Genomic DNA, 24491 nt, shown 5'->3' on the forward strand with positions numbered 1-24491 from the left:
AGAAAAGATTTATGGGCTTTATGTCTCCATCTATGCATTGTATTTTTCAGAATTTCTGAATAGTAATCATTTTCACATAGGTGGTGATTAATGTAGGAAAATCAACAATATTAAAAATGAAGATATTTAATATTAGAATAAAATATTTGAAAAGTTTTGAATAAATTCCTTCTTAAAATTATATAAATTCCTCTTGAGTACAATTATATATATGCTTGAAAATATATCTAGTTAATTATTTTTGTTATATCACAAACTATTTTATTATATTATATAATATATTCTATTGTATATAATTAATTACCTACACCTATCTCTAACTTCTTTAAGTTTTCTTATGTTATTTTCAATGGAATCCATTTTACAGGTGGTTCTTTTAATAATTTAAACATTCTGAATGGTCTATTACCACCAATATTTTCTGTTGTCTTTTGCTACTGACAGTTTTTGCAATGTGTTAGTCTTCAGTTCAGTGTGAGGGTTCCTGTGTTGCTTGGTACATTACTGACTTTTGTCATTGTGACTCCCTTTTTAGATGAAGTTTCAGATACAGAATTAATGTCATATTTCTCTTTCTAGGAGATGATGGATAACCTGAACCTGTGACAGTGAGGCTCGGTTAAGAAAATGAAGAAGCAACCTTTCTTCCTTGCTCCAAGCACTTTGCAATTTCTAGGCAATTCACTGCAAGTGTATATTTAAGCCAAAAAATAATCTATCATGTATTGCACAGTCAGTTTGAATAGGGAGTCAGGTTGCTTATTCTTTCTATTAAGATGACATAATGCTTCTATTACTGCCAACTTACATTAAAATACACACCCAAGTCCACTGACATATTTGGTGTAGGAACAGCAACAAGAGGCAGTTGCAGTTTTCAGATACATTGTCAAAACTCTCTTGGTCTGACTTCTATTGTGGTTTTCTACCTTGACAAGAGTTGGTTTAGGCATCCTAATTTTTCTTACCCACAATAGTACGCTTTCTGGTCCTAACTGCACCACAGTCTCCATTGCATGAAGAAAACTTGGACCAGCTGGTAAATTGACAGTCATCTTGGCAGGGGATCTGGCAAGCTTGTGTGAGGGCTGGCACAGGGCCTGCATACCGGAGGCAGTCATGGATGCCAGCCTGTCCTCCATCTTGCTTTCGACAAGTAATAGCTGAATGAAAAGCATAGTTCTAATTACTCTATAATTCAGAAATTCACATTTGCTCTGTCATAGGAATCCTCTTTTAATTCCCTATTAACAGTAGAAATCTGGTAACAGTGTTTCTAATAATCACAGTACACATAATATTGATTGTAGGTTTTTTAAAATAGCAAATATCCCTCTGGGTTTTTGTGGCACAGAAAAGCACATACCACACACACCCACACATATACACAGGAAAACACACACAGAGCATTTAGCAGCTTTTACTAGATTCTGTTAAAGATTTTAATTTCTGTCACATGTGGCGTATAAAGAAATTAATTTTTTAGGAGACTTATCATATATGCATTCTGATCACAGTTTATGTTGGACATAGGGTATTCAAAAAGGTGCTGGGAGAAACCAGTTACCTCTAAATTATTTTATAACATTGAGCAATCTAGAATTTCTAAATAGAAAGGTCTTAGCAACAAATCGGTTGGTAGTTTGAGGTACGGAGGGAGTAGTTATGCAACTTGTCTTGAAACTCATAGAAAGCATGTTTTTGTTTTTATGTATACTGTAAATTTACTGGGAGGTTCTGTTTAGTTAATGGAAGAAATTAAAATGGAAACTAGAAATGAAAAAGGAAACTTTTAACGATCATACTTTATCATATCATTATCAGCATTTTCACAGTTATGTACGCTAAAATTATCAAATGATTTAAATTCATAAATTATTTATTCAAAGGTATTATTCTACTGAATTACTTAAAACAAGAAACAATTTTATTACTTACTGAACATGGATATAACATTAAGGTAATAAAGGTCATAAAGAAAAAGAGCAAGCAATGCTTTCAGTCCTCTTTCTCCTCTGTCATTTCTCACATTGGTTTTAAAAATAATTCATTCATTTACTGAGAAAGCAGATGAACCATTTAAACTTTGGTCTTAAATTTTTAATCTTCATTGAGTTACCTTAAATGGCCTAGTTTAGATGAATTAAATGGCTTTCTCAAGTTTATGGTCTAGGCTAAAGCTGGGCTGATTTATCCTTGCTCAGGACTTCATCATCATGAAATTAAGGGAAGAAGCCTACATTTTGATCCTAAATTACAGTTAGGGCTCAGAGGGCTCCAGCTTAGACAACATTGTCTTTATCTGTGAACTAAAACTTAACATCTGTTAGTGCAGGGCTGTGTAATGGGGTATGTAAAGGGACATAACTAACAATTATGTTCTCTGTGTATTAAGTAAAACTTAATACAATGATTGCAGGAAGAGTTACATAAAAGACCCTTCATTGTGCCAACATTAGTGAATACTATCCTATTTTTTAGATGTCATTTCATTTTTATACCCAAATTTGGTAGAGTCAATTAAGAACAGGAGTCTTTGAATTTTAAATACAGTAAAACTTGGTCAAGTGGAAACAGTGAGCTTTATGAAGGTTAGGTGACAAGGAAAAAACAGTAAGTATCACAAAGAGAATCTCACAAATTGGTACCTAATCCTTCTTACACTATGCCAAGCTTTGGGAAACAATGGCATCTAGGTATGGACTAAGAGAGCTCTGACTTGGATTTCAATAAGATAACATGATGGGGACTTGAACAGGAACTGATCATAAAGAGCATCCATCTAGTTGGAAGGATTGCTACCCTATGTAGTATATTAACCAAACGACGTGACTTTGCAGGTCTCTCTACACCTGTTACTTGGAAGAGGACTGACCACTTACACACTTTAAACTTGATAAATTCTCATGGTTCTTGGGGAAAGCTGGCCCAAGGATGCTCAAAAGGAAGGACTGACAAAGAGGAAGATATTAGACATTTTACTAGCCAGGATATGTGGAGCCTCCAGAAACGGTTAATTTAGAAAATGAGAGATTTTACCATATTCATATCTTAAGCTGTGAGGGTTACACTATTCATAACTAAAAGAAAATTAAACATGACAAAACTAAATTTGGATTATTTGAAATGAAGCTACTTATATCTACTTATCAATTTGGCTCCTTGAAACAGACCCTAACGTAAATCTTTTGAGAAATTAAATGAAATTTTCTTAGGTTCTCCATTAAGGATCTCACAATTATATTTCAGAATTGCTCCACTTATCATCATACTAAGTTACATACACACACACACACACACACACAAAAAGAAAACAAAATAAAATAATACCACTACAAATACAATTATGGAAACATTTATTTTGCACAGAACCATTTAAATAAATAGTTTCTTTCCCCATATGCCTTAAATATTTCAGATATTTGAAAAGAAAAATATGTGTAAAATTCCCATGCCTGTTCTTAGATACCCACTCAGCACTCCACTCTTCTTATCTCAGATTCTTGACAGTGTACTTTTGGAATGAATTACTCACACGATGTTATCCAAACAAGTAGCAACAGCACCATTTGCACAATATATTGAAAATTTATCATACATCTCCATTTGTTTGCATTCTAACTTAGAGGAAACACAACAATCCAAACACAGAAATAAAATCTGAAATGAACTTCCTGCTATTGGATAAGGAAAATATAAATGTTTGGAAAGGGAACCATCTGGTCTCTCAACTTTATAAATCTTAAAACCATTTTTTAAGACATTGAAAACAGGGTGGTTTTAATTGTGGAAAAGATGGATCATGCTAAGCACAGTTTCCAGAAAGCCATATACCAGAAAGCTATAGCTACCCACAAAATTGTATCTGCATTTGCAGGTGGAGTATGTATATCTCATGTATAAGTTCTCCTTTGAGCCTTGTTAGAAAGATGTGCCAAAGATCATGCTATCCTATGGATAATGGACGTGAAAGCTTTTAGTAGGAGATCAGCAAATATCAATATAATCATTTTAAAGTAAAATTCTATATTTAACTCTATCTTCATTATATATGTATATTTCATTTAGAATTTTATTTCATTTATATAAGGCACAACAATTTTTACTTGTCAGGGGACAATTTGCACCCAGCAGATTAAAAACATGGGAGACATCAATGTGACTAACTTATGGGTTGCATATGAATCAAGGTAGGTAAGCTTTGTCCATCAATACTGAGGAAAGATTACCAAGAAATAAGAAAGGCAGTTTCTTCAGCAAGTAAGTGCTACAAAAAAGAGAGCTCAAAATGCTATTAGATTAAAAGTGACTCCAAAAAAATAAAAAATAAAAGTAGAAAAATGCAATTTGGAGACAATTTTTGGACCCTAATTTGAACATGTTCATTGTGTGTAGACATTTTTGAGACAGTAAGGGAGAATTAAACATGGCCTAATCATGGGATGATATGAATTATTGTTAATTTTGTTTGTTGTGATAAGAATACAATTGTTATAAGAAAGAATAAAGTATGTATGTGTGAAATATATCCTGTCTGAAGTGACTTTAAAATACTTCAGCAAAATTCTTTTTAGGTGTGTAGAAAATGGCAGATAATCAAGAATGGCAATATGTTGAAAACTGTTGAAACCGAATAAATGATAACTGCATTACTAGTATTCATATTAGTCTCCCTAATCTTGTGTATTTTTAAAACTTCCCACTAATTTAAATAAAAAAGATTAATGAGTAGAATATGTATAGAAATTCCAGAATGGGTTTATAAACATAAAGAAAATATAAATTTTAAAAGAGGAAAATAATAAAGTTTCATAGGATGAATAGATAATACTGTTTGAACTAATGAGATGGATTTCTTCATTACACATGTGAGTATGTAAATGGAAGACTACTCATATAGCTCTGAAGTAAATGTAATAGAATTCAGAATGTAGCTGCTTATCTTCATATTCTTGAAGAAGAATAAAACACTTTTTTTATTCACATTGCACAAAAAAGGAAACGTCTATTGGTTAATGGATCACTCTTCAGCATATAAGGCCACACTGTACATTCATTGTAATAATCAGAGGGATATAAATTTTTATATCTAAAATATGCACATGGAAGTTCATTATAGGAAACAGGAAAAGAATCAATATCTTAGTGCAGTGAAAGCTGCTGGATTATCTGTAACAAGGAGTTCAAGGAGCCCTGAGACCTTATTTATTAAATAAATATGAGCACGTTTTATCCCACCCCAGTAGTGTCTAGGTACCATTAGAGATAGAATATATTCTGCTGATTGGGTGATTAGATGAGAGATTTTTTCCCATAGTTTTATTTAAAAAATGACAATAGTCAGAATGAATCATGTAGAAATAAAAAGAAAAAGCTTCATGTGAATGGGAGCTGGTTACCTGGAGACCTAATTGTGCTTAGAAATAAGACCAGATCTATAAATAAAACAAGAGGGCTCCACTTGTTTACTAGGTTGATGTAACGATCAGGTCTCTTTTGTGCAAAAGAGATTTTCACTGACAAGTTTGTCAAATTATACTTCCTAATTACAGTGTGTGAATATAATGCTTGCAGAATGGAAAAAACAAACAAAAAACATAATTTTCTTTTTTATTGTTCTTAAATAGTTACCAATGACCCCCGTCTCATTGATTCCCAGAATGTACATGAAAATGCTAGTCTGTGAATTTAGTAGGAAATATCAACCAGCCCCCAGAGGGGCAGCTCACATCAAGGTTGGCTAGACTGCCGTGAGATCTGGGAAGGCTTAACTAACTGTAGCACCATTTGTGAAACCTCCTGAAACTATTGGAAACACAGTGTGTGCCAGTCTCGTTTTTTGACCTACTATTTAAAAAATGGCAAATGCTAGTTACATTTTATGACAAGACTCTTAGATACAAAAGAAAATCAAATTTTCCAAGTCAACTTGGATGCTAATATCAGGAGAAAATGAGAGGAAAACATTGGTGGTGGTGATCTTTTGGGTGGTTCCCATGGAGATGCTGCTATCCAGGGTGTTATTGAGACTGAGGTCTTTTTAGCCCTTCAGCATACAGCAGTAGGTGGTAATCTCAGCCTATAACTTGACTTTGATGTTCAACAGGGTCTTTTAATCTTGGGCCTTTTAATCTTCAGACCTAGTTTTTGCAAGCTCTGACTCCAGTGCATCAGGACCCACTGAACTGCTCCATCTTCATGGAGTAGCAGGCCTCCATGTTTCTTAGCCTATGCTCCAAGCTGGCCTTCAGATTTTACCCATAGTCCAGGTTGATATCCAAGGACCAAGGCTATGTACCTTAGCTCTATGAACATTACCTTGGCAGTTCCAATCTAGGAAGATTGTGACCTGACCACTATGGTGCTCTCTTCAATCTTCTGGGGCTAATACTTGTCCAAATTATCTTGGTTCTTATGAGCCAGCTCATCATACTGAACCCCTGATGTCTACCATGATCCTGTCTACCAGGTCATGATATTTGGGGACATCAATCTTCACAATCAACCAGGAGCTGTCAGACTGGGGTTCTGAGCTTTTGCCTTTCTCCTCATGGTTCTTCTTCATGAACAGCAGCTCTTCCTTGAGAGCTTCTATTTCTGTTTCCAGCTGTAGCTGAGTGATTTGATGTCATTAATGACTCTGTAGGGCCACAAATGTCACTCTGTGCAGATTAGTGAGTGACCAGTTGTTGTAGTTATCTTTTTTTTTGTTGCTGTGACCAAACACCTGACAAGAAAAGTTTATTTTGGTTCATGGTATCAGAGGTCTCAGTTCATGAACAGCAGACTCCATTGCTCTAGGCCCAAAGTGAAGCAGAACATCATTAAGGAATGATGTGGTAGAGAGAAGCTGCTCCCTTCATGGCAACAGGGAAGTAGAGAGTGGAGGAAGGGACCATGAGAAAGATGTATCCTTCTAGGTCATACCTGCAGTGATCCACCTCCTCCAGCCACGTCCCACCTGCCTAAGTTACTACCAATCAGTCCACTGAAACTAGAATGGACTGATTAGGTTATAGTACTCACAATCCAAATCATTTCACCTTTGAATATTCTTGGATTAACACAGGAAATCCAACACCAGTCTGACTAGACTGTAAAGTCATCAGCAGAAAGATAGGTATCATGAGGCCTTAGAATGAAGGAGTCATTGTCCACAGAATTTGCAAAGATCTGAGCTTTAAGCTCTTTGATAGTCTAGAAGGAACATCCCTAGTCTCTGACTTGCAGTTCCCCTTTCTGTAGGTGATCCTGGATTTTACTCTCCTGCCTCCTATTATCAGTTTCTAGTCTCCTTACTCTGTTCAGGTAGCAGAGCAGACAGTCATTCAGTTCTTGAATGGTCTCCTTCTTGCTGTAGATGACTCATTCCCACCATATCCCAAGCTATCTCTGCAGCCAGATCCCCAGGTCCTATCTACCCTGGAAGCTATTGGAGCAGAAGAAGGAGATCGGGAAGCCCAAGATCTTGTGCCTGCTTAGACATTGGCTGCACTACTGACTGATTCCCTGATGGCTAGGTGACTTGACTGGAAAACCCCAGGAACTGGTGGTTGATGGAGAAGGTGGAAGAACATGTGGTGAATCTCATAGAGTCAGAGGAGGAAGGCAAGAGACCATCACTTGGGTTGGGCTGCCCCAAATTGTTTTTATTATGAGTATAATTATATTTTATATTTAATGTAGATGCAATGTTATTATGGTTTCAATGATATTTAATCACTGACCAAGCAATAATTTAACTTTCTAAATACCATCTGAACAAATGGGAAATGTGAACAGAGAAAGACAAATAAATGTGAACAGAGAAAGACAAAGTTATATACTAGCAACTTGAATAGTATGAAGCAAGTTTTAAAATTGTCAAATCCTATTAATTCTTTCTTTAAAATCTATTTTTCCTCTCTCCTTTAGTTCTTATGGCATTTGACAAAATTTACTGGATTACAGTACCCAAGACTTTGCTAAAATACTCACTACTTCTATTTTTAATCCTCCTCCTCCTCTTGATATTCATGATCCTCCAGAATGTGGTTTTGCCTTTAACACACTCAGAGGCACCCTGAGCAAACAGGTCAGCACATTAATCCTAAGCACATAGCTTTTACTTTTTTTTTGCTTGAGTTATCCTATATTCCCTATCAGTGGTTATCAATTTTTTCTTTTTTTTCCAATTCTTTAGTAGTTATTATCTATATCCACTACAGTGTATTTCTTACTGTAACATATTAAATTACTTGCTGTTTGTTTTTATTCTCTCAATAGGTTGAGCCTAGTACTGTGAAAGCAGTATGAAGCATATAACATGTATTTAATATACACTTCTTCTATGAGAGAGTGAATTATATTGAATGATATTCAGGAAGTTTGCATTGAATTTTAAGGACTGATGTGATCCTATTTTTACAGCTTTCAGAGAAAATAATATTAACAAATATATAGTTTTGTATACTAAAATTTTATTTAACGCTTCACTATTTTGATGCACTGAGTTGCCCCACCTTATAATCCATATGTTGAGGCTCTAACCCCAAAGTGATGGAATTTGGAGATGGAGCTTTGGGAAGTAACAGGTATTGAAGAAGTCTTGAGTTTGAGTGTCGGGGGGAGCTCTCTTGATGAGATTATTGCCCTTTCAAAATGTGATAGGAGAACTTTCTCTTCCTTTCCTTCTTTTTGCCATGTAAAGGCAAAGAGAGCAGACTGCTGTGTGCAAGCCAGAAAGAAGGCCTTCAGAAATCGGCTGGCATCTTAATCTTGAACTTTCAGCCTCCAAAAATGTGAAAAAAAATTCTGTTGTTTAAGTCACCCAGTCTGTGGTATTTTGTAATAGCTACCTGAGCAGATTAAAATAACTATTAACACAATATTTTAAGCATTTATTTTATGAAAGATTTCTACAGAATCACATGATGTATTAAAAAATATTCTGTATGTAGTATAGTAGCTTATCTGACTAAGTGAAGATTGGGCAAAACTTACTGGTGATTCTGGGAATGATTGATAAATATTTTGCTTTTCCTTTCAAATGTAAAGGAATTTGGTCATAAGTAAACACATACGTTTATATGTACTTTTTTCCCCCCTTAGGTACCAGGAATTGAACTCAGGGGCACTTAACCACTGAGCCACATCCCAAGCCCTATTTTGTATTTTATTTAGAGACAGGGTCTCCTGGAATTGCTTAGCACCTTGCTGTTGCTGAGGCTGGCTTTGAACTTGTGATCTTCCTGCCTCAGCCTCCTGAGCCATGGGATTACAGGCATGTGCCACCACACCCAGCTATATATACTTTTAAGCATAGTAATTTACATTTTTTGTAGTGCTGGATGTTGAACCCAGGACCTAACACATCTTCCTCAAGTGCTCGACCACTGAGCTACACTCCCAGTTCTCAATTTACTTTAAAGTACTTTGTGTTTTAATGTAATAGACCATTTTTTTTCAGATGGTTCTTACATACACAGAATATATACTTGGTCAAGATTGCATTTAGTTGATTAGTGTAGAATCTTCCTATATTCTGACTTACTTCTAGATAAAGATGATTCTCAGTAATTTGCCTTATAGTGAATATTAGTGCTAGGATTGTAAGCCATTACAGTTAATTATTTGTTAAAGATACTCTAGGAATGCCCCCCAAATCTTATAAATATGTCACAATACATAGTTCCTACAAGTGGAAAATTATGCTATTAATAGTATTAAGAGTAAAAATGGAAGTTCATCTGTAATAACCACTTTATTGTTAACAGGTGGTTAAAAGTCAGCACAAGTGACTGGATAAAAGACCTGGGATGCTTGATTAGTAAGGTGATAAAAGAGAATTTAGTGTTATATTTTCCTACTAATATGAAAGGTTCAAGAGATTTGACTCTAACATGATCTCATAAGTGTGTTGTGTTGAGTATGCATATTATGTGAAACATGTTCTTTCTTTTTTATACATTCCTAGTAAGTAACATTTGATGTCCAGTTATTGCATATGATTTATCATCTTCTACACAGGAGAATTATGAGACCCTAGAATATTTTTCTCTCTTATTTTCCGTATCCCCCAAATTTTCAGGTTTATCCATTCACTCTTTCTTAATTTTAATTTTTTTTCTGAAAGCCAACATTTTATTCCTAACCCCTGCAAAAAAAAAAAAAAAAAACAACAATTTTATCCAAAAGACAGTTTACTACCTTTACAGTTTTTAAAGTCCACTTTTCTCTTAACTGTAAAATAGTTCCTTTATTGCTGAACTGAATTTGGAAATGTCTTCCCAAAGGGTAAAATAAACTCCAAGAACTTTCTGTTCTTATTGAGTAATGGCTTAAGTACTATTAGCAGTTGTGACTATAACATTTATTACATGCTTCTGAATTTAGATCACTCTTTACTTTTTCTGTAAAGGGTGAGTTTTTAAAAATATTTTGGCTTCCTGGATCATATTATCTCTTGCAGTTATTCAACTCTACATTGTATCTTGAAATCAGCCATAGGAAATGCAAAGAAATGAATGAAGCTGTTTTCAAATAACACTTTAATGACAAAACAACAGCAGAGTGCAGGCTGGATTTACTAACCTCTGGTCCAGACAAATAATTTGATAGAAGCCATGCAATAAGTATTTATATCTTTAGAATCACAGAATAGTAAAGTAAGATAAAATGGTAATGGTCATATTTTAATTCATATGGTGTCATTTTCAGTGCAAGCAAAAACCAGTAATTTAAATTTAATAGCATTTAAGTTAAATTATTTAGAATAAAAGGAATGTTTAAAGACCCTACACATGTGAATAGGCTAGAGGAAAAAGAAATCTACTAATGGTAAAATTAAACAACCACTTCTCCTCAAATATATAATAAACCTTAGAGACCTAAGTTTTTCGTATGACTTCATCCAACTACTTTATGCAAATGTTGCTCAAATTTCTTCTGCTATCTATAGCTACATTTATACATTTTTAAATGCATACTTAGATTTTTCCACTTGGCTACCCTGCCATGGCCTCAAATGCAAAATATAAAAAATATGCTTTCCAAAATTGGCTCTACTTTCAGGTCTAAGAATTTTCACCAATAAAGTTATTCTCAAGCTGAAAATATTGGAGTTAAAGAATCATGTTCTACTTTGACTCTTATTTCTATCATTCCTTGTATTACCTGCCACTAAGTCCTAAAAGTACCTTCTACTATCTTAAGTCCAAAATTAATTGCGTTTTGCCCATTTCTGTACTGCGGTTCCAGTGGGAGTCTCTGTTACTGCAACGTTGCACCACTCCAATGACATCGTCGCTGACATCCAGGCCCATGTGTCTTATCTTCCTAATTTATTCTGTACATGTTGACAGATGAAACACCACTTTCATCAGGTCTTTGCTCCTACCACTTATTGAACAAGGTCTAAAATACTGATCCTGACATTTATAGCTCTCCACAAAATTGTCCCAGGCTCCAGATCCCATCTTGGGAGCTTCAATCTACCCACTATTCTGAGAACTTATTTATTGTTTTCCTTGCTTTCTATGCTTAGCTGGTAGAGTTCATCTCATTTTCTTTTCTTTTTCTCTTTTCTACTCATTTTAACAAGAAGGTGCAAGTGAAATCCCAGCCCATTTTTTAAGTCTCTTCTTAGGTCTTCAGTGTCAAATGATTGATTTTGTAGTTGTTCACTTTTAGCCTTAACTCCTACTTGTTGAATGAGGAGTGACTTCATTTCCCTAATGAATGAAAGCTCCTGGTTTGAAACTTTTACCCTTTCATAACACTCATGATTCTTTCTGCACAGCCTTCAGAATGCAATCACAGAGAATGAGTAGCTGAATTAGAGTCTGACATACTGGAGAGGGCAGGGGTGTGGAGTCTACAGTCTCTGCTGATTGATGGTTACTGTGCAATTATTTTAGTCATTAAAAAACAGCACCAGGTTTGTTTGTTTGTTGTCTCTGATAATAAAAGGACAAAGTTGAAAACAGGGAGACTCTGGCAGGTTGATCATGCAAAATTCTGAAAACAGCCATAAACACTAAAGTAAGAAAATTTTGCCTTCTTGCCGTTAGCAAAAGATATTCTCTCCATTTCATGTTATGCAGAAATGAAAGCTCTAAGAAAAAGAAATTTCTGACTACTGAAATAATAACAACAACAAAAAAGGTGATCTCTGCATGAAAGTTGAAGAAATTCTTTGAGTATATGTTTGGGAAATTGCTTGTTATAGTGCAACTTTCACTTCTCAGCCTAGAAATGATAAGACCACAGAGATAGAGTAAGCAGTCTAACAAGTATGCCAACATTAGAAAGTACTGTTTAAGGACAGATGGAGGAAGAGGCACCAGTGATAGAAAACCAAAGAAAGAAATTCTAGAAAGCAGTAACCAAAGAAATCAAAGACCTTCTCCACAGAGGGAGTGGGTAAGAGTACTAGATACAACAAAGAAGGCACCCAGAATAGGAATGAATCAAGGTTTTCAGATGTGGAAATAAAAACATCAACAATTGTCACAGAAAAAATAATTTTTGGCCCAGACTGAGTGTCAAAAAACCAGAAGTTAATATTGTTGCTTTCGTGCCCTATGCCATATTGTGCACATTCATCAGGGCTATATACTTACAGTGTGGGGGGGGGGGGTAAGGAGTTTCCACGTAACGAAGACAATATGTAGCCAGTGCAGTAAGGCTTAAAACTCAAAGAGAGGAAATGAATCATCCAAGGTTGTGCAGCTTTGAAGTAACAGTTTAGAACTGAAGATGTTTTCACACTTGCACTGCCTCTACCATATCTTATATTTCCTACAGTGGAAGTCTGTAAAAATATGTCTTTCCTCTATCTTACCTAATTTAATTTCACCCTCTGATCTCTGGCCATTACTTGTGCATAGATGATAGGATGAAAATGGGAATAATCCTAAAAGAACATTTGAGCCAAATCTCTCTTCTTTTTTTTTCATCTAATTAAACTGAGATAAGCAAAACTCATTTTTGGAAGAGAACTGAAACTAAACCTTGTTTCCTGATCACGAACTCATGACTCTCTTTGTTATAAACTATGTAAAACCACAGATGTACGGAAACATAGGCTCCGTTCAAGAAGGATTTAGTACTGCATGACAAGAAAAGCTTACATCAGTTTCTTGAAGAATAATCTGAAATGAGAATGACTTTCAATTATATATATATCTAAGGGATATTTTTTTACCAAATTTGGTGGTAGAAGACACACAAAGTAAACTATGCAAATAAAATCCTAAAAATCACTAGGTAGTCAGTATTATTTATAAAAATTTTTATATTTCAAGCAAAGACTTCTAAATTTATATTTATATTTCAAGTGAATATTATAAGTTTCTTGTCCTTTCCAAAATGAAGTAACTGTTCTCAAAAGAAAGATCAAGTGTTTCTAGTTCTAAAGGAAGTTGGGGTCCCACATAAAGTAAGAACAAATTGAAATTCAGTTCTGTATGTTCAGACTACTATCATCATGAAAAAAAGAAAGTATCAATGAGGAAACAAAATATATCTTTATAAGTTAAAAAAGGTAAATGCACATTCAATTGCATATTAAGCTACACTGTAAGTACATAGCAGGAATTGCATGCTATGAATAAAAAAAATCACAAATTCTCTGAAGACTGAATTTGCTACATGTATAGACAACATGTTCCAAAGCTTAAAATTTAACTATTTCCTATAAAATCGAGTAAATAATTGTAGCAATTGTGAAAATTTTTCATCATTAATTTCTGTAATATTCCATATAATATAGCAGTGTAGGTCAATTTAAGTTCTCATATTGCAGGTTTTGAGTAAACAAATCTCTCATTTAAAAACCAGTACCAAATATGCTTAGGATCATGGATAGCCATGACAATGTTAAGGATGTCATTGCTGAGAACTTCTGGGAAAGATATCTAATTGTAGTACATTGCACAAATGTACACATACACCTATATGATGTATATAGGCAAGCATGTATGTGAACTTTATGAATTGTTAAGGTGGGAAATAATGTGGAATAATTTGATCTAAAAACCACCACCACCACCACCACCAACAACAACAACAACAATAACAACAAATAAACAAACCAAGCTTCAATGTACTATCTTTGCCATAACCAAAAGTTTGGTCTGGTCTTCTTCCAGGTACAAATTAGGGTAAAATTCAGTAGTTATGGGCTAACACCAAAGAGCAAAATTTAAACAGAGAAGTTCCTTGGTGCTGGCATTGTTTAGAATGGTGTCATAGTGAAAAATGCATCACTATGGATATTGGAGAAATGAAAAGCAAATCAACTGCAGAGTAGGGCCTCTCACCTCTTGCCTGTCGACCAGGCCCACAGCCTTCCTGTGCTCCAGGGATGTCCTGTTGTATGCTCCAAGGGACTAACTGGCACCTGCGCCACTTGTGAGTCTTCCATCTATGAATAAAGAACAGAAGTCCAGTGAAGAAGGAAAATCACAGAGAGTCAGCAGCAAAAGAAATGACTTTGACCATTGTAAATAGGAGGTTTGCAACTATGATGAGTCCTATCTAAGTGTAATGTATATATTTGTTAAGGCATTAAATATAAATATATATTTTTATGGCATCGAAAACAAGAGTATTTCATTCCCAATTCTATAGAAATGAACTCTGCAGAGAGCTATAAAGGGCATTTAGACTTTTTAATCATTCAGACTGCCAAGAGGTGTACCAGGTAGTACCAGAAGTGTATTCCATTTAAGTAAGTTGTGTTTATTTTCATTCAAGTTATGAAACTGCATTCGGGTCAGGAGTATTTTGTATAATGCTCTTTTGACTATAGTACTCCAGGAGTAGTTCAACAACTGAAATTTTAATGTGATTTTACAAAAACCAGTTTCAAAAATGATTAAGTTTGCACTACTAGTTGACAATGTTCATGATGTAAATATACAGGTAGACTATTTGTCATCTCAGAAAGACAGATGTATTAAGATGGCAAATATGCCATAAATTTCCATTTAAATTATTATTTGGTGATTGCATGTTCCATTAATTGATGCCACAGTATTTCACTTGTTGTCAGGATTGCAATTGTGCACTACATCAAGTTTCAATTAGAAACTTTAAGTCTGAATAGCAAGGAATCCAAATTTCTCTAATAAATTATCAAGTTGATATAGAGCTTCAATAACCACGCTTTTCTTTGGGATGATCACAGATGCACTGAACAGACATCTTACTAGCATCATTGACATAGCAATGTCATTTCCTGAGCCAGAATACCACTGTTTATGAGAAACAGGTGCTCTTTGGAGCCAGGGGAGAAATGCTTAGGCTATTCTCCTACGTGAAATAGAAATGGCTTCCTAAAGCATATGTGTTTCATAATTATTAACCACTTCTTTGCATTTCAAATACTTTATATCAACCTAAGACATTTCCCCTAACCACTGGAGCTAATAACACAGATGGGAAATTTACACAAGCATTTGCCTCCCAGGAGATAATTTCAGAAGTGGAACAGCTCTACTCCACAGAGGTAGGAATGGCAGCTACAGCCATAAACATCCCAAACTGCATTGAGTCTGAGGAAGAAGCAGTGTTGGCTTCCTCTCTACCCTGTCTGGAAGCATATGGACTGGAGATCCTTCTCAGGGCATCACTTGCTTTGGTTTTTCTCTATTACCTGTAGCTCTGACACACTTGAGGGGCCTCACAGGCCTTCTCTTCATAGAGAGGATCCGTGCAGTCCCGGCCTCCATTGGCTGGCAGCTGAATAATGACCCGAAGCCGAGACTGCTTCCTGACTCCCAAGTCACCTGGAATGAGGCAGCCTTTTAACCTTTGTACTTTTGCATGGATAAAAGAGTCTCCAACCACTCTGTGAGAAGAAATTGTATTGTCTAAGCCACCTGTGCTTTGACATTCCTGAATGAGAGGCCTCAGCTAGTCCAATCAATTCTCCCAAAGACCATTTATATTGAAAAGCCAATTAATTTCCATTTTAAAATTTGAAGAATGAAGAAAAGTTCCTCAGTCTTCCTAATATGCAGAGTAATTGCTCTTTTGTATATTTCTGTCCCCTTGAGAAACATGACAGATCTAATTAAATTATTTTCTTCTACCTTAAGTTTATTTTCATGCCATTTCACGTAGCCTTGTTTACCACATGGGACTCATACACACATAATGAATCTTCCGTAGGAGGATACATTCAATGTTATAATGTGAAATTTTATTTCTTTGTTATTCACTTAATTTGAAATGTATAACTTGTAAATTATTCCAGTCATTTATTATTCATGTTAAACAGACAAAGATCTTCAATTCAGGTCACATTCTAAACATCAGGCTCTAAGTAGTGAAATGAAAGTGAGGTCCTTGAGGCAGATATTTTTAGAGAAGCAGTCAGAAACTGTAATAATTACTGTAAGTAAATAACTCCAAATTATGTTTTAAAAATGGAAAAAGTTAAGATTTACCTTCAACAAAGCTATCCATTTGACAGTATTATTGATGAAAGGGTGTTCAACATCTTAAAAATTAGAAACAGATGGATAGGATTTGCTAATTTTAATAAAACATATTTAAACATATAATTTATATACCTTCTAAGGATGAATAGTCACAGATACAGTTCACTTACAAAAGAAGTCCCTTAGGCATTATGTTGTTAGATAACATAATTTCCTGATGCATATACATTCTTTTGTGAGAACATGAAATATTTGCTTCATAGATATTTGCTACAGGGGAATTTTAAAGGTTAACAGCCCCCAACAAAGTTTAATCAGAAGTGAAATGAAATATTTGTAGTTATTGTGATTGTAAAAAAAAATGCAGTTTGACAATTAAACTTTCCCATAATGGACTGTCCTTTCTCCTGAAGTCAAGATGTCCCTTAACATGGTCAGGCCAACTGACTCCAACCATTATTAGAGAGGATGCACGCACTGCATGGGAGAGTGGACCAGATCAGTGATTCCTGACTGTCTGACTACACAGAAGAACCTGTTTTAAAACAACAACAATACAAACAACAGATTGCTGGGCCTATACATACAGCTATTAAGTCTGATTTTTAAAAAGTTTGCCAAGAAATGGTGATGAAGAATCAGGTTTGGAATCTCCTGGAAGACGACCTTGTCTGTCTTGTCCCAATTTAAGATTCTGGGTTCACATGCAACTATTTAGGATTACTCCCACTGTGGGGGGAAAGCTGTACTATTAATGATTTATATTAAACTATTTTAATGAATAATTGGAATACTATAAGTAATGGAGTAGGGAATTGGGAGCTGGAAATATTGGCAATAGAGAATTAAATTATTTGAAATAGTGTCATGGGCTTTTTATTGTAACAATACTAGTTTGTATGCCAGCTCTGACTTTTATATGTTTAATATGATTTATTCAGGGAAAATCTAAGAAATGTCAATAGGAATTTTAATAAATTGCTAATGTAGTCTTCATCTACTGTACTGTCCAAGTGTCTCCTATTTTAAGACCAGGTGATAATTTCCTCTAATAATTAAAAGCTAGAAAAGAATTTTGTTTCCCTTGATAATCTTCTAAGAATCCATTATGTTTCTATTTTTCACTTTGGTCATGAGAATCTCAGAGCTAATTTTCTCAATTGCAAGGGCTTACCTTAACTTGATTTTCTCATGGAATCTTTCTGTCCCCTTCACTCCTCCCCCAGTCCCTACCTGGATTTACCCTTCTTTTCCAATTTATATTATTTTTTCTTGTGTCTGATGTTTAGGATCTATCTTTAATCTTTTTGATAGTACAAGCACTAAGTGACCATTCTCATCATCTGTTCAGCACTGGCAGAAGGATGGAGTTGTTTGTATTATTTTAACAGGAAAAAGAGAAAAAATGCACAAGTGGTCTTTAGTTTTCAAAGTGGTCAAAATTCTTCAAGGAAGCACTCCCCAACCCTTCTCAACATGCATAGAACTTAGACATGGGATTATGACCAAGGAATTCCTGAACAGGAGGGGACAATGAGCTCAGCACCGAAGCTCCTACTCATTCACTGCTTAGATGTTACCTCATACATAGAGATGGCTGTTTCAATTTTGGAAGCAGTGACCAAATGTTAGTGTTTTGATTCTGTTTTGTTTTCTACTTGCAAAAACAAAAATATGACCTACTGTACAACTCTGAAATATTCTTCTAAGTGCCTTCTTATCACCAACCTCAAGGTTTTACACAAAAAAGACTCTATTCTTTTTACATCCTTAACTGATTCCTCAATATCAACTTATTTATTATTATAAAAAGCTCAGATTCCTTACCCTGTGCAGCCCACAATATAGAGATTGTGACCTGATTAAAGTGGAATGCTTCAAAGCCACAGTACACAGAGAGGAAGTTTAGTGGGGTTACACAGGAAGTGTCATGACATCCATGCTTCTACCCAGTGTGTGGGGAGGTCTGTGTCTTCTCAGGTTACAGTTATAAATAAATCACTTCTGACTCAAAGTAATCGCAGTATAGGTCTCAGTCAGGTTATGGAGGTTTCAGATCAGAGCCCAGAAAAAGGGAGAGCCATAACACACATTAAATAAGAAAAATGGAAAGGTCTTGCTCTCACAGTTTTCTATATGTATTTATTCCCAATTTATGATGTGCAGTTAATATATGTATAGAGTTTCCATTCATCTTTGTGTTTCAGTATGTAGAACAGTAATCATACACAGTAGTGTTTAATAAATATTTGCAGAAAGAGCAAACACATTTATTTCACATTTTTTAACCAGAATATTAATATCTTTTATTTCTAGATAGAAATGTAATTCCCTTAATGTAATAAAGAGTATATTAAGTATGTGCATTGAGGATTAACCAAAAATTAGCTAAATCATTTTCCCTCCATAGGAAATATGAAAATATAAAGAATATGAAAGGCAACTGCCTTTTGTGTTTATACTTGAAAATACCTATCTAGGATAGGAATAGAAGAAACTAATTATGCGATGCTAGAGGACACAGATTCAGAGGGTACATAATTTCTAACAGTTATGGCATTTTTTTAGATATCTTAAGACATTCGAGGCATATTTTAACACAGAAATTACTAGAATGAAGGATTTAAAGGTCAGGTAAAATAGATTCATTAAGCTAGAAGTGGGAATAATAGCTGGTTGGAGTGGCATAGTGACAGGAAATTCAAAGGGTACTGTTTCATGTAAGAAGCAAAATGTAAAGATAGTTTTCAGATCTTTGGGAGTAATTCTAGTGTATGATTGATTCACGGGATGAGGTATCTAGGTTTCAAGGCAATATATGCAATGAGAAATAAGAAAAGTGTAAACAGAATTTGTACAACCAAATATATTATTTGATCAAAAGTACTTATTTTTTAAGAGTCAAGTTACAAATAATTTCTACACAGAAATTATTTCTACTTTCAAAGGCCCTTTGTGAAAATTTATGAAAAAAAGTTAAAAGTTAACAAATGCTGGTTTGAGTATCATACTACATTCTATTCAATACTGATCTTTATCAGCATTGATTTTTCAGGCATGTCTTGGGAGAGAACTGAATCACATTTCAAGTAACTCTATGTGTTCCTCTTGGAATCCTAAAACTATTCTGTTTCACTTTCTACAAAACTATAGTGTAATTTTATCTCTTTTAAATGATTTTACAAAGGAGAGTAGCTCCACATTTTAACAAGCTCAAAACTTTTATAAAATTTAGACTTTATGTGCAGAATTAAATTAAAAATATCCCCACCTTATCCCTGAATTAATTTTTTAATTGCTATTACCTATCCTTGAACACTCAACTTTGTTCAGCATTTTTTAAAGTGTGGAAGTCAGTGTGACTTCAGAAACACTTGCATTATTCCCATTTCTTACCAAATAATGGAAAAATTAACTTCATGCCATTGCTTTACTTTCTGCACAACACCAAAAGACTAGCTTTCTATAATACCATTGTCTCCTTTTGCTCAGATATAGCAATCTGCAGGCAAAACAGAAAATGCTTTTTCAGGACCATAAAAGTTCTTGGCAATGTCATCCAATAATTAACCCTTCCATCACCCACAGAATTAAAAAAAAAATTCCTCCATACACAATTAGAGTTATTGTTTTTAAATCTAAATGACTAGGTTTAGGGTTTCTGAAAATTTTTTGTTTTAGGAGACTGATCATAGAGTTGTCAAATAAAGCAGGCAGGACTGATCTCCTGTTCCTAGGGAGATGACCTTGGCTAGCCAAATAGAACTCCACCTTTCATAAAAACTCTTGCTTCCTTACAAGCAGATTTCCTGAGTTGGCTCTTGCACTCCTTGTCCAAAGGAAATCCAGGGCATATTAGTCTCCAAGCGACACCATAAATTTCTGCTTACAGCAGTTAACCTCATCCCTGAAGAGACCAGCCCAATTGAACTCATTATTTGTCACATGACCACAAGAAATGGACCCTCTGCAGCCTGCTAGTCATTTCATCATTTCCCAGACTCACCACACTATCTACATGCTAATCTGATACAAGTTATCATCCATCCTCTCACCCTTCCATTACTGCATCCATTGGGATACATGGTCTCTCATCTTCAATCTCTTCTTGGAAAGTTGCTTTCATATTCTTTGCCAGTGGAAACTGGTTCTATTCAGCGATTTCCTCTTCTTTTATCATCCTTTTACCTTTAAGAATCTCCTGCTCCTCTAAGCTCCTGACATTAACCTTACCATCAGCTATCAACCTTGTGGCTATTGCCTTGAGATACTTGGTTAGTTGGTGACCTTAGATGGTTGTTCACTATAATCCTTTCTCTTCCGCTTCTGTCCTCACTTTGGGGTCTTTGATATCCACATGACTTCCTCCATTTAAGGCACTGGACTCTAAATTATTATACCTCCTTATATCGTATGTCAGTTATTCACTCCACTATTCATCCCTTGACATAATTATGATCAGTAACTATATAGTATCATCTTTGAACACCTAACTTTCTGACCATTCCTCCCCACCTTCCAATTTGACTACTTTAAATATTTTCGTACTAAAATTTTCAAATTCAATGAGATTGCTATTCATTTTCCTATTACATTTTCACAATCTAGTCACATCTTCATGACTTCACTTCCATCCTGATTCAAGTTAGTTTTCATTCTTCATTACTATTTTAAGTACTCTTTACAAACACTTTTGACTCTGTTCTCTCTCCCTTTCTTGAACTGTACTGGGAAAGCCCTAACTAATCAAAAGTAATTATTTTCCCAATGTTTTCCTGTAACAAGGCAGCTGAATATGGCTGGAGAAACTCTGACAACTGTGTTAGATATCTCTTCCCATATATGACTGAATGAGCACTGATGTTTAAAAATTCTACCACATATTACCAAGTTGCCTATTTTTTCCCTCTCAAAAATGATAACACTTCTTTTTTCTCAATCCCTTTCCCTACACTTGATCCTTGAGGCCAGTGGATAATCTTCCTTTGCACTCGTTGAGGGATTAGAAGAATAATTCTGGGCCTTGTCTTTCCCATACCACTAGGATGAAAGTTTCCTAAGAGCAAGAATATTAGATTCCTGGGGATTGCTAATCCCTTATATTTAAAATCACCCTTGGAACATTGTATTTTCTTGAAAACTGTTATAGAATTAAAAAAAATGATTGCTTCAAATTATATATGTGATCTTTAAGGAGGCAATGGAGCTTTTAAAAATAATTCGTAGCTGGGCATGTTTGTGCACACCTGTAATCCCAGCAACTCAGGACTCTGAGGCAGGAGGATCACACTTTACCAAGACTCTTGGTAATAACCATTTTTTTAGAAAAGGACAGGGAATGTTGCTCAGTGGTAAAGCTTCCTTGTCCCTTCTACAATTACTACTACTACTACTACTACTACTACTACTACTACTACTGTTAATGTTACTAACAACAACAACAACAACAATAAAAATCAGTAAATTTATCAGAAAATTTCCAATGAATAACTGGTTAAAAATTTTGATCCATAAGTTTTATTATTATCTAAATTATTTTCCCACATATATCTAATTAAACTTCTCAGAAAGACTGCATTAAGCTTGCTAAATTAAAACATTTACCAGATGATAACCACACACAGGCTTCTGTGCCTTTCCTATAGGAGCCTGTAACCATGATGGGATAGATGACAGATAATATATTAATTAAATGGTGGCTAAAGAATAGAGAGCTTTACCATGGATTAGTTCATTTGAGCCATGGAATGACTTACAGGTTTTATAACCAAGACTTGGAGGACTATAGTATTTTGTCTATGGTAATCTGGCTGCCAAGTGGCCAAGCCAGGTGTTCAAACCAGATCTGCTGATTCAAAGTCCACTTGTTCTGTAATATCATGAAGTCTACTACTCATTTCTGTGTCCAAAAATAGAAAGTTATGTTCTGCTGTGTATCAGAGTAAGTTCAATTCACTCTTCCATTAGTTGCTTCCATTCTCCTTTCTAATTTCACATAAGCACTTTCCCCAAAACACTCTCTCTCTAAAAACACTGTACTTTTTACATGGTCACCTGGGAATTTCCTGATGCCCCCATGCTTGGAATTTATGTGGTTCCTCTTTCAAAAAGATCTCATCCATCTCCCTTTCAATAATATTTTCCCTAACATTCGCTCTCACAATGATTTTTCCTTTCCCTTCTTTAGAGCTGTTTGACCACTAAATCTTGTTATTGAATCACACAAGCTCTACATTATCTGGTCTATATAGAAGAGTACTACATTTCAAATGAAATCCAAAGTTTCCTTTAAGTCAGGGACTATTTTCTTTATAAGACCATTTTTTTTTGTTTTAATTATAAACAGTATTAAATGATTCAATAAGTATTCATGTATACATGTAAAAATGAGTAATTATTTAGTTAACAAATGTATAGAATTCACTATTTATTTATTTGTTCAGTTTACTAAAAATGTTTTTTAAAAGTCCATTCTTTGAGTTGTCACATTTTAACACATAATTTTTTAATATTATTAATGATCAAACAGAAAGGAGGAAATCATGTTCTTTTCACTAAGAAATCCACAAATTTAGAGTTTATGCTAATTGAATTTTAATTATAGTATTTTTATGAATAAAATATTGTATTGTTTATATTTTACTTTTACTTACAGACACTTACAGACACATATAATATATAACAAAAGAAGTTTCAAGAACTTACAGGGAACAGGACTATAGCACAGTAGTAGCACCCAGGTCTGGTATGCATAAGGCTCTTGTGTAACAGACAAACAAACAAAAACAAAAACAATCTCACAGAAAAAAGTTAATAGGCTATTAAAATAGCTCCAATTAAGGTTTAGAGATGAGAAAAGTTTACCTGATTCCCTTTTTCTTTGTGTGTGGGAGAGTATCAGGGATTGAACTCAGGGACACTGGACCACTGAGCCACATCCCCAGCCCTATTTTTTATTTTATTTAGAGACATGGTCTCACTGAGTTGCCTAGCACCTCACTTTTGCTGAGGCTGGCTTTGAACTCAGGATCCTCCTGCCTCATCCTCCTGAGCCACTGGGATTATAGACATGCACCACTGAACCTGGCCTGATTCCCTATTTTTATGAGTGATTATTCAAGAATCAATTTAATGGAAAATTTATTTTTTTTAACTTTATTTCCTTGAAATGCTTTAGAAAAGATCAATTTAATTTTAAAGTACTTTACATAATACAAGGACCTATCCAACATAAGGAAAAGACAGGCTTTTCTTACTTTCAAAAATTTCACTTAAAATTTGTGTTAAATTATTAATCATTTGGTTATAAATATGACATGTTTTGAAATTCTAAGTAACTTATACTAAAGCAAAACAAAAAGTGAAAAACATTAAGAATAAAATTTATAAGTACATTAATTTTATATGATAACTTTTTCACCACCCTGATGAATAAGCAACAATTAACGCAGAAATACTAACCTATATGAAAGCATAATGCTCTTGCTGGTTGTGACCAAGCGAAAGAACATCATATGTTATTTAGATTTTAATAAAAGAATATAAAGGAATAAGAAGAAAATTTGAAAAATGTCAGACAATCACATTGTTTTATTAGTAAGCTTGTGTCATTAACATTTTTAAAGCTAATACCTTTCTTTTTCCTCAAAAGCTACATAGATGCTCAAGACTTTTAAAATAAAAAAATTTCCTAGTCTTGCTCAGTTTGGTATTTAAGGCTATTTGATAGAAAAAGCATAAAAACAAAAGAGACTTATGTGTCAACTTTATGAAATGCTAATCATATTGTAAAAATAATCCAGTATTAAATTTATATGCTCTAAAGGATTAAATAACTTTTTGTCAGTTAGATACTTGTTAATTAAATTTCTTTAGTGAGTCGAGAAGCATAGATAAAACACAAACATAAAAGGAATTTAAGAAACATTAGCTCTGTCTGTTGGGAGAGCAAAATAAGAAATAGGAGACAGTGTCATTTGTGACACTGAGAGAAAATTTGCTCAGTCATTACAGAAGTCACCTGGAGTACTCTGATATCTTCCCCAGCAGCAATGAGAAAAG

General features: G+C 34.5%; 1 protein-coding gene across 1 annotated transcript in view; it reads right to left on the bottom strand.

The window, feature by feature from the left end:
• The window catches only part of Thsd7a (thrombospondin type 1 domain containing 7A), a 403918-nt gene that overhangs the window by 66582 nt on the left and 312845 nt on the right, over positions 1–24491 (bottom strand). Inside the window, exons 10-12 of the mRNA XM_046422471.2 lie at positions 15641–15773; positions 14304–14407; positions 969–1163 (exon numbers count right to left, since the gene is read on the bottom strand). Of these exons, the coding sequence (XP_046278427.1) occupies positions 969–1163; positions 14304–14407; positions 15641–15773 (432 nt within the window). The remainder of the gene's footprint in view (positions 1–968; positions 1164–14303; positions 14408–15640; positions 15774–24491) is intronic.

The sequence above is a fragment of the Marmota monax genome, unplaced genomic scaffold (assembly GCF_021218885.2).
Source record: "Marmota monax isolate L192 unplaced genomic scaffold, Marmota_monax_Labrador192_F-V1.1 WCK01_AAM20220418_F8-fsc00027, whole genome shotgun sequence".
Lineage (NCBI taxonomy): Eukaryota > Metazoa > Chordata > Mammalia > Rodentia > Sciuridae > Marmota > Marmota monax.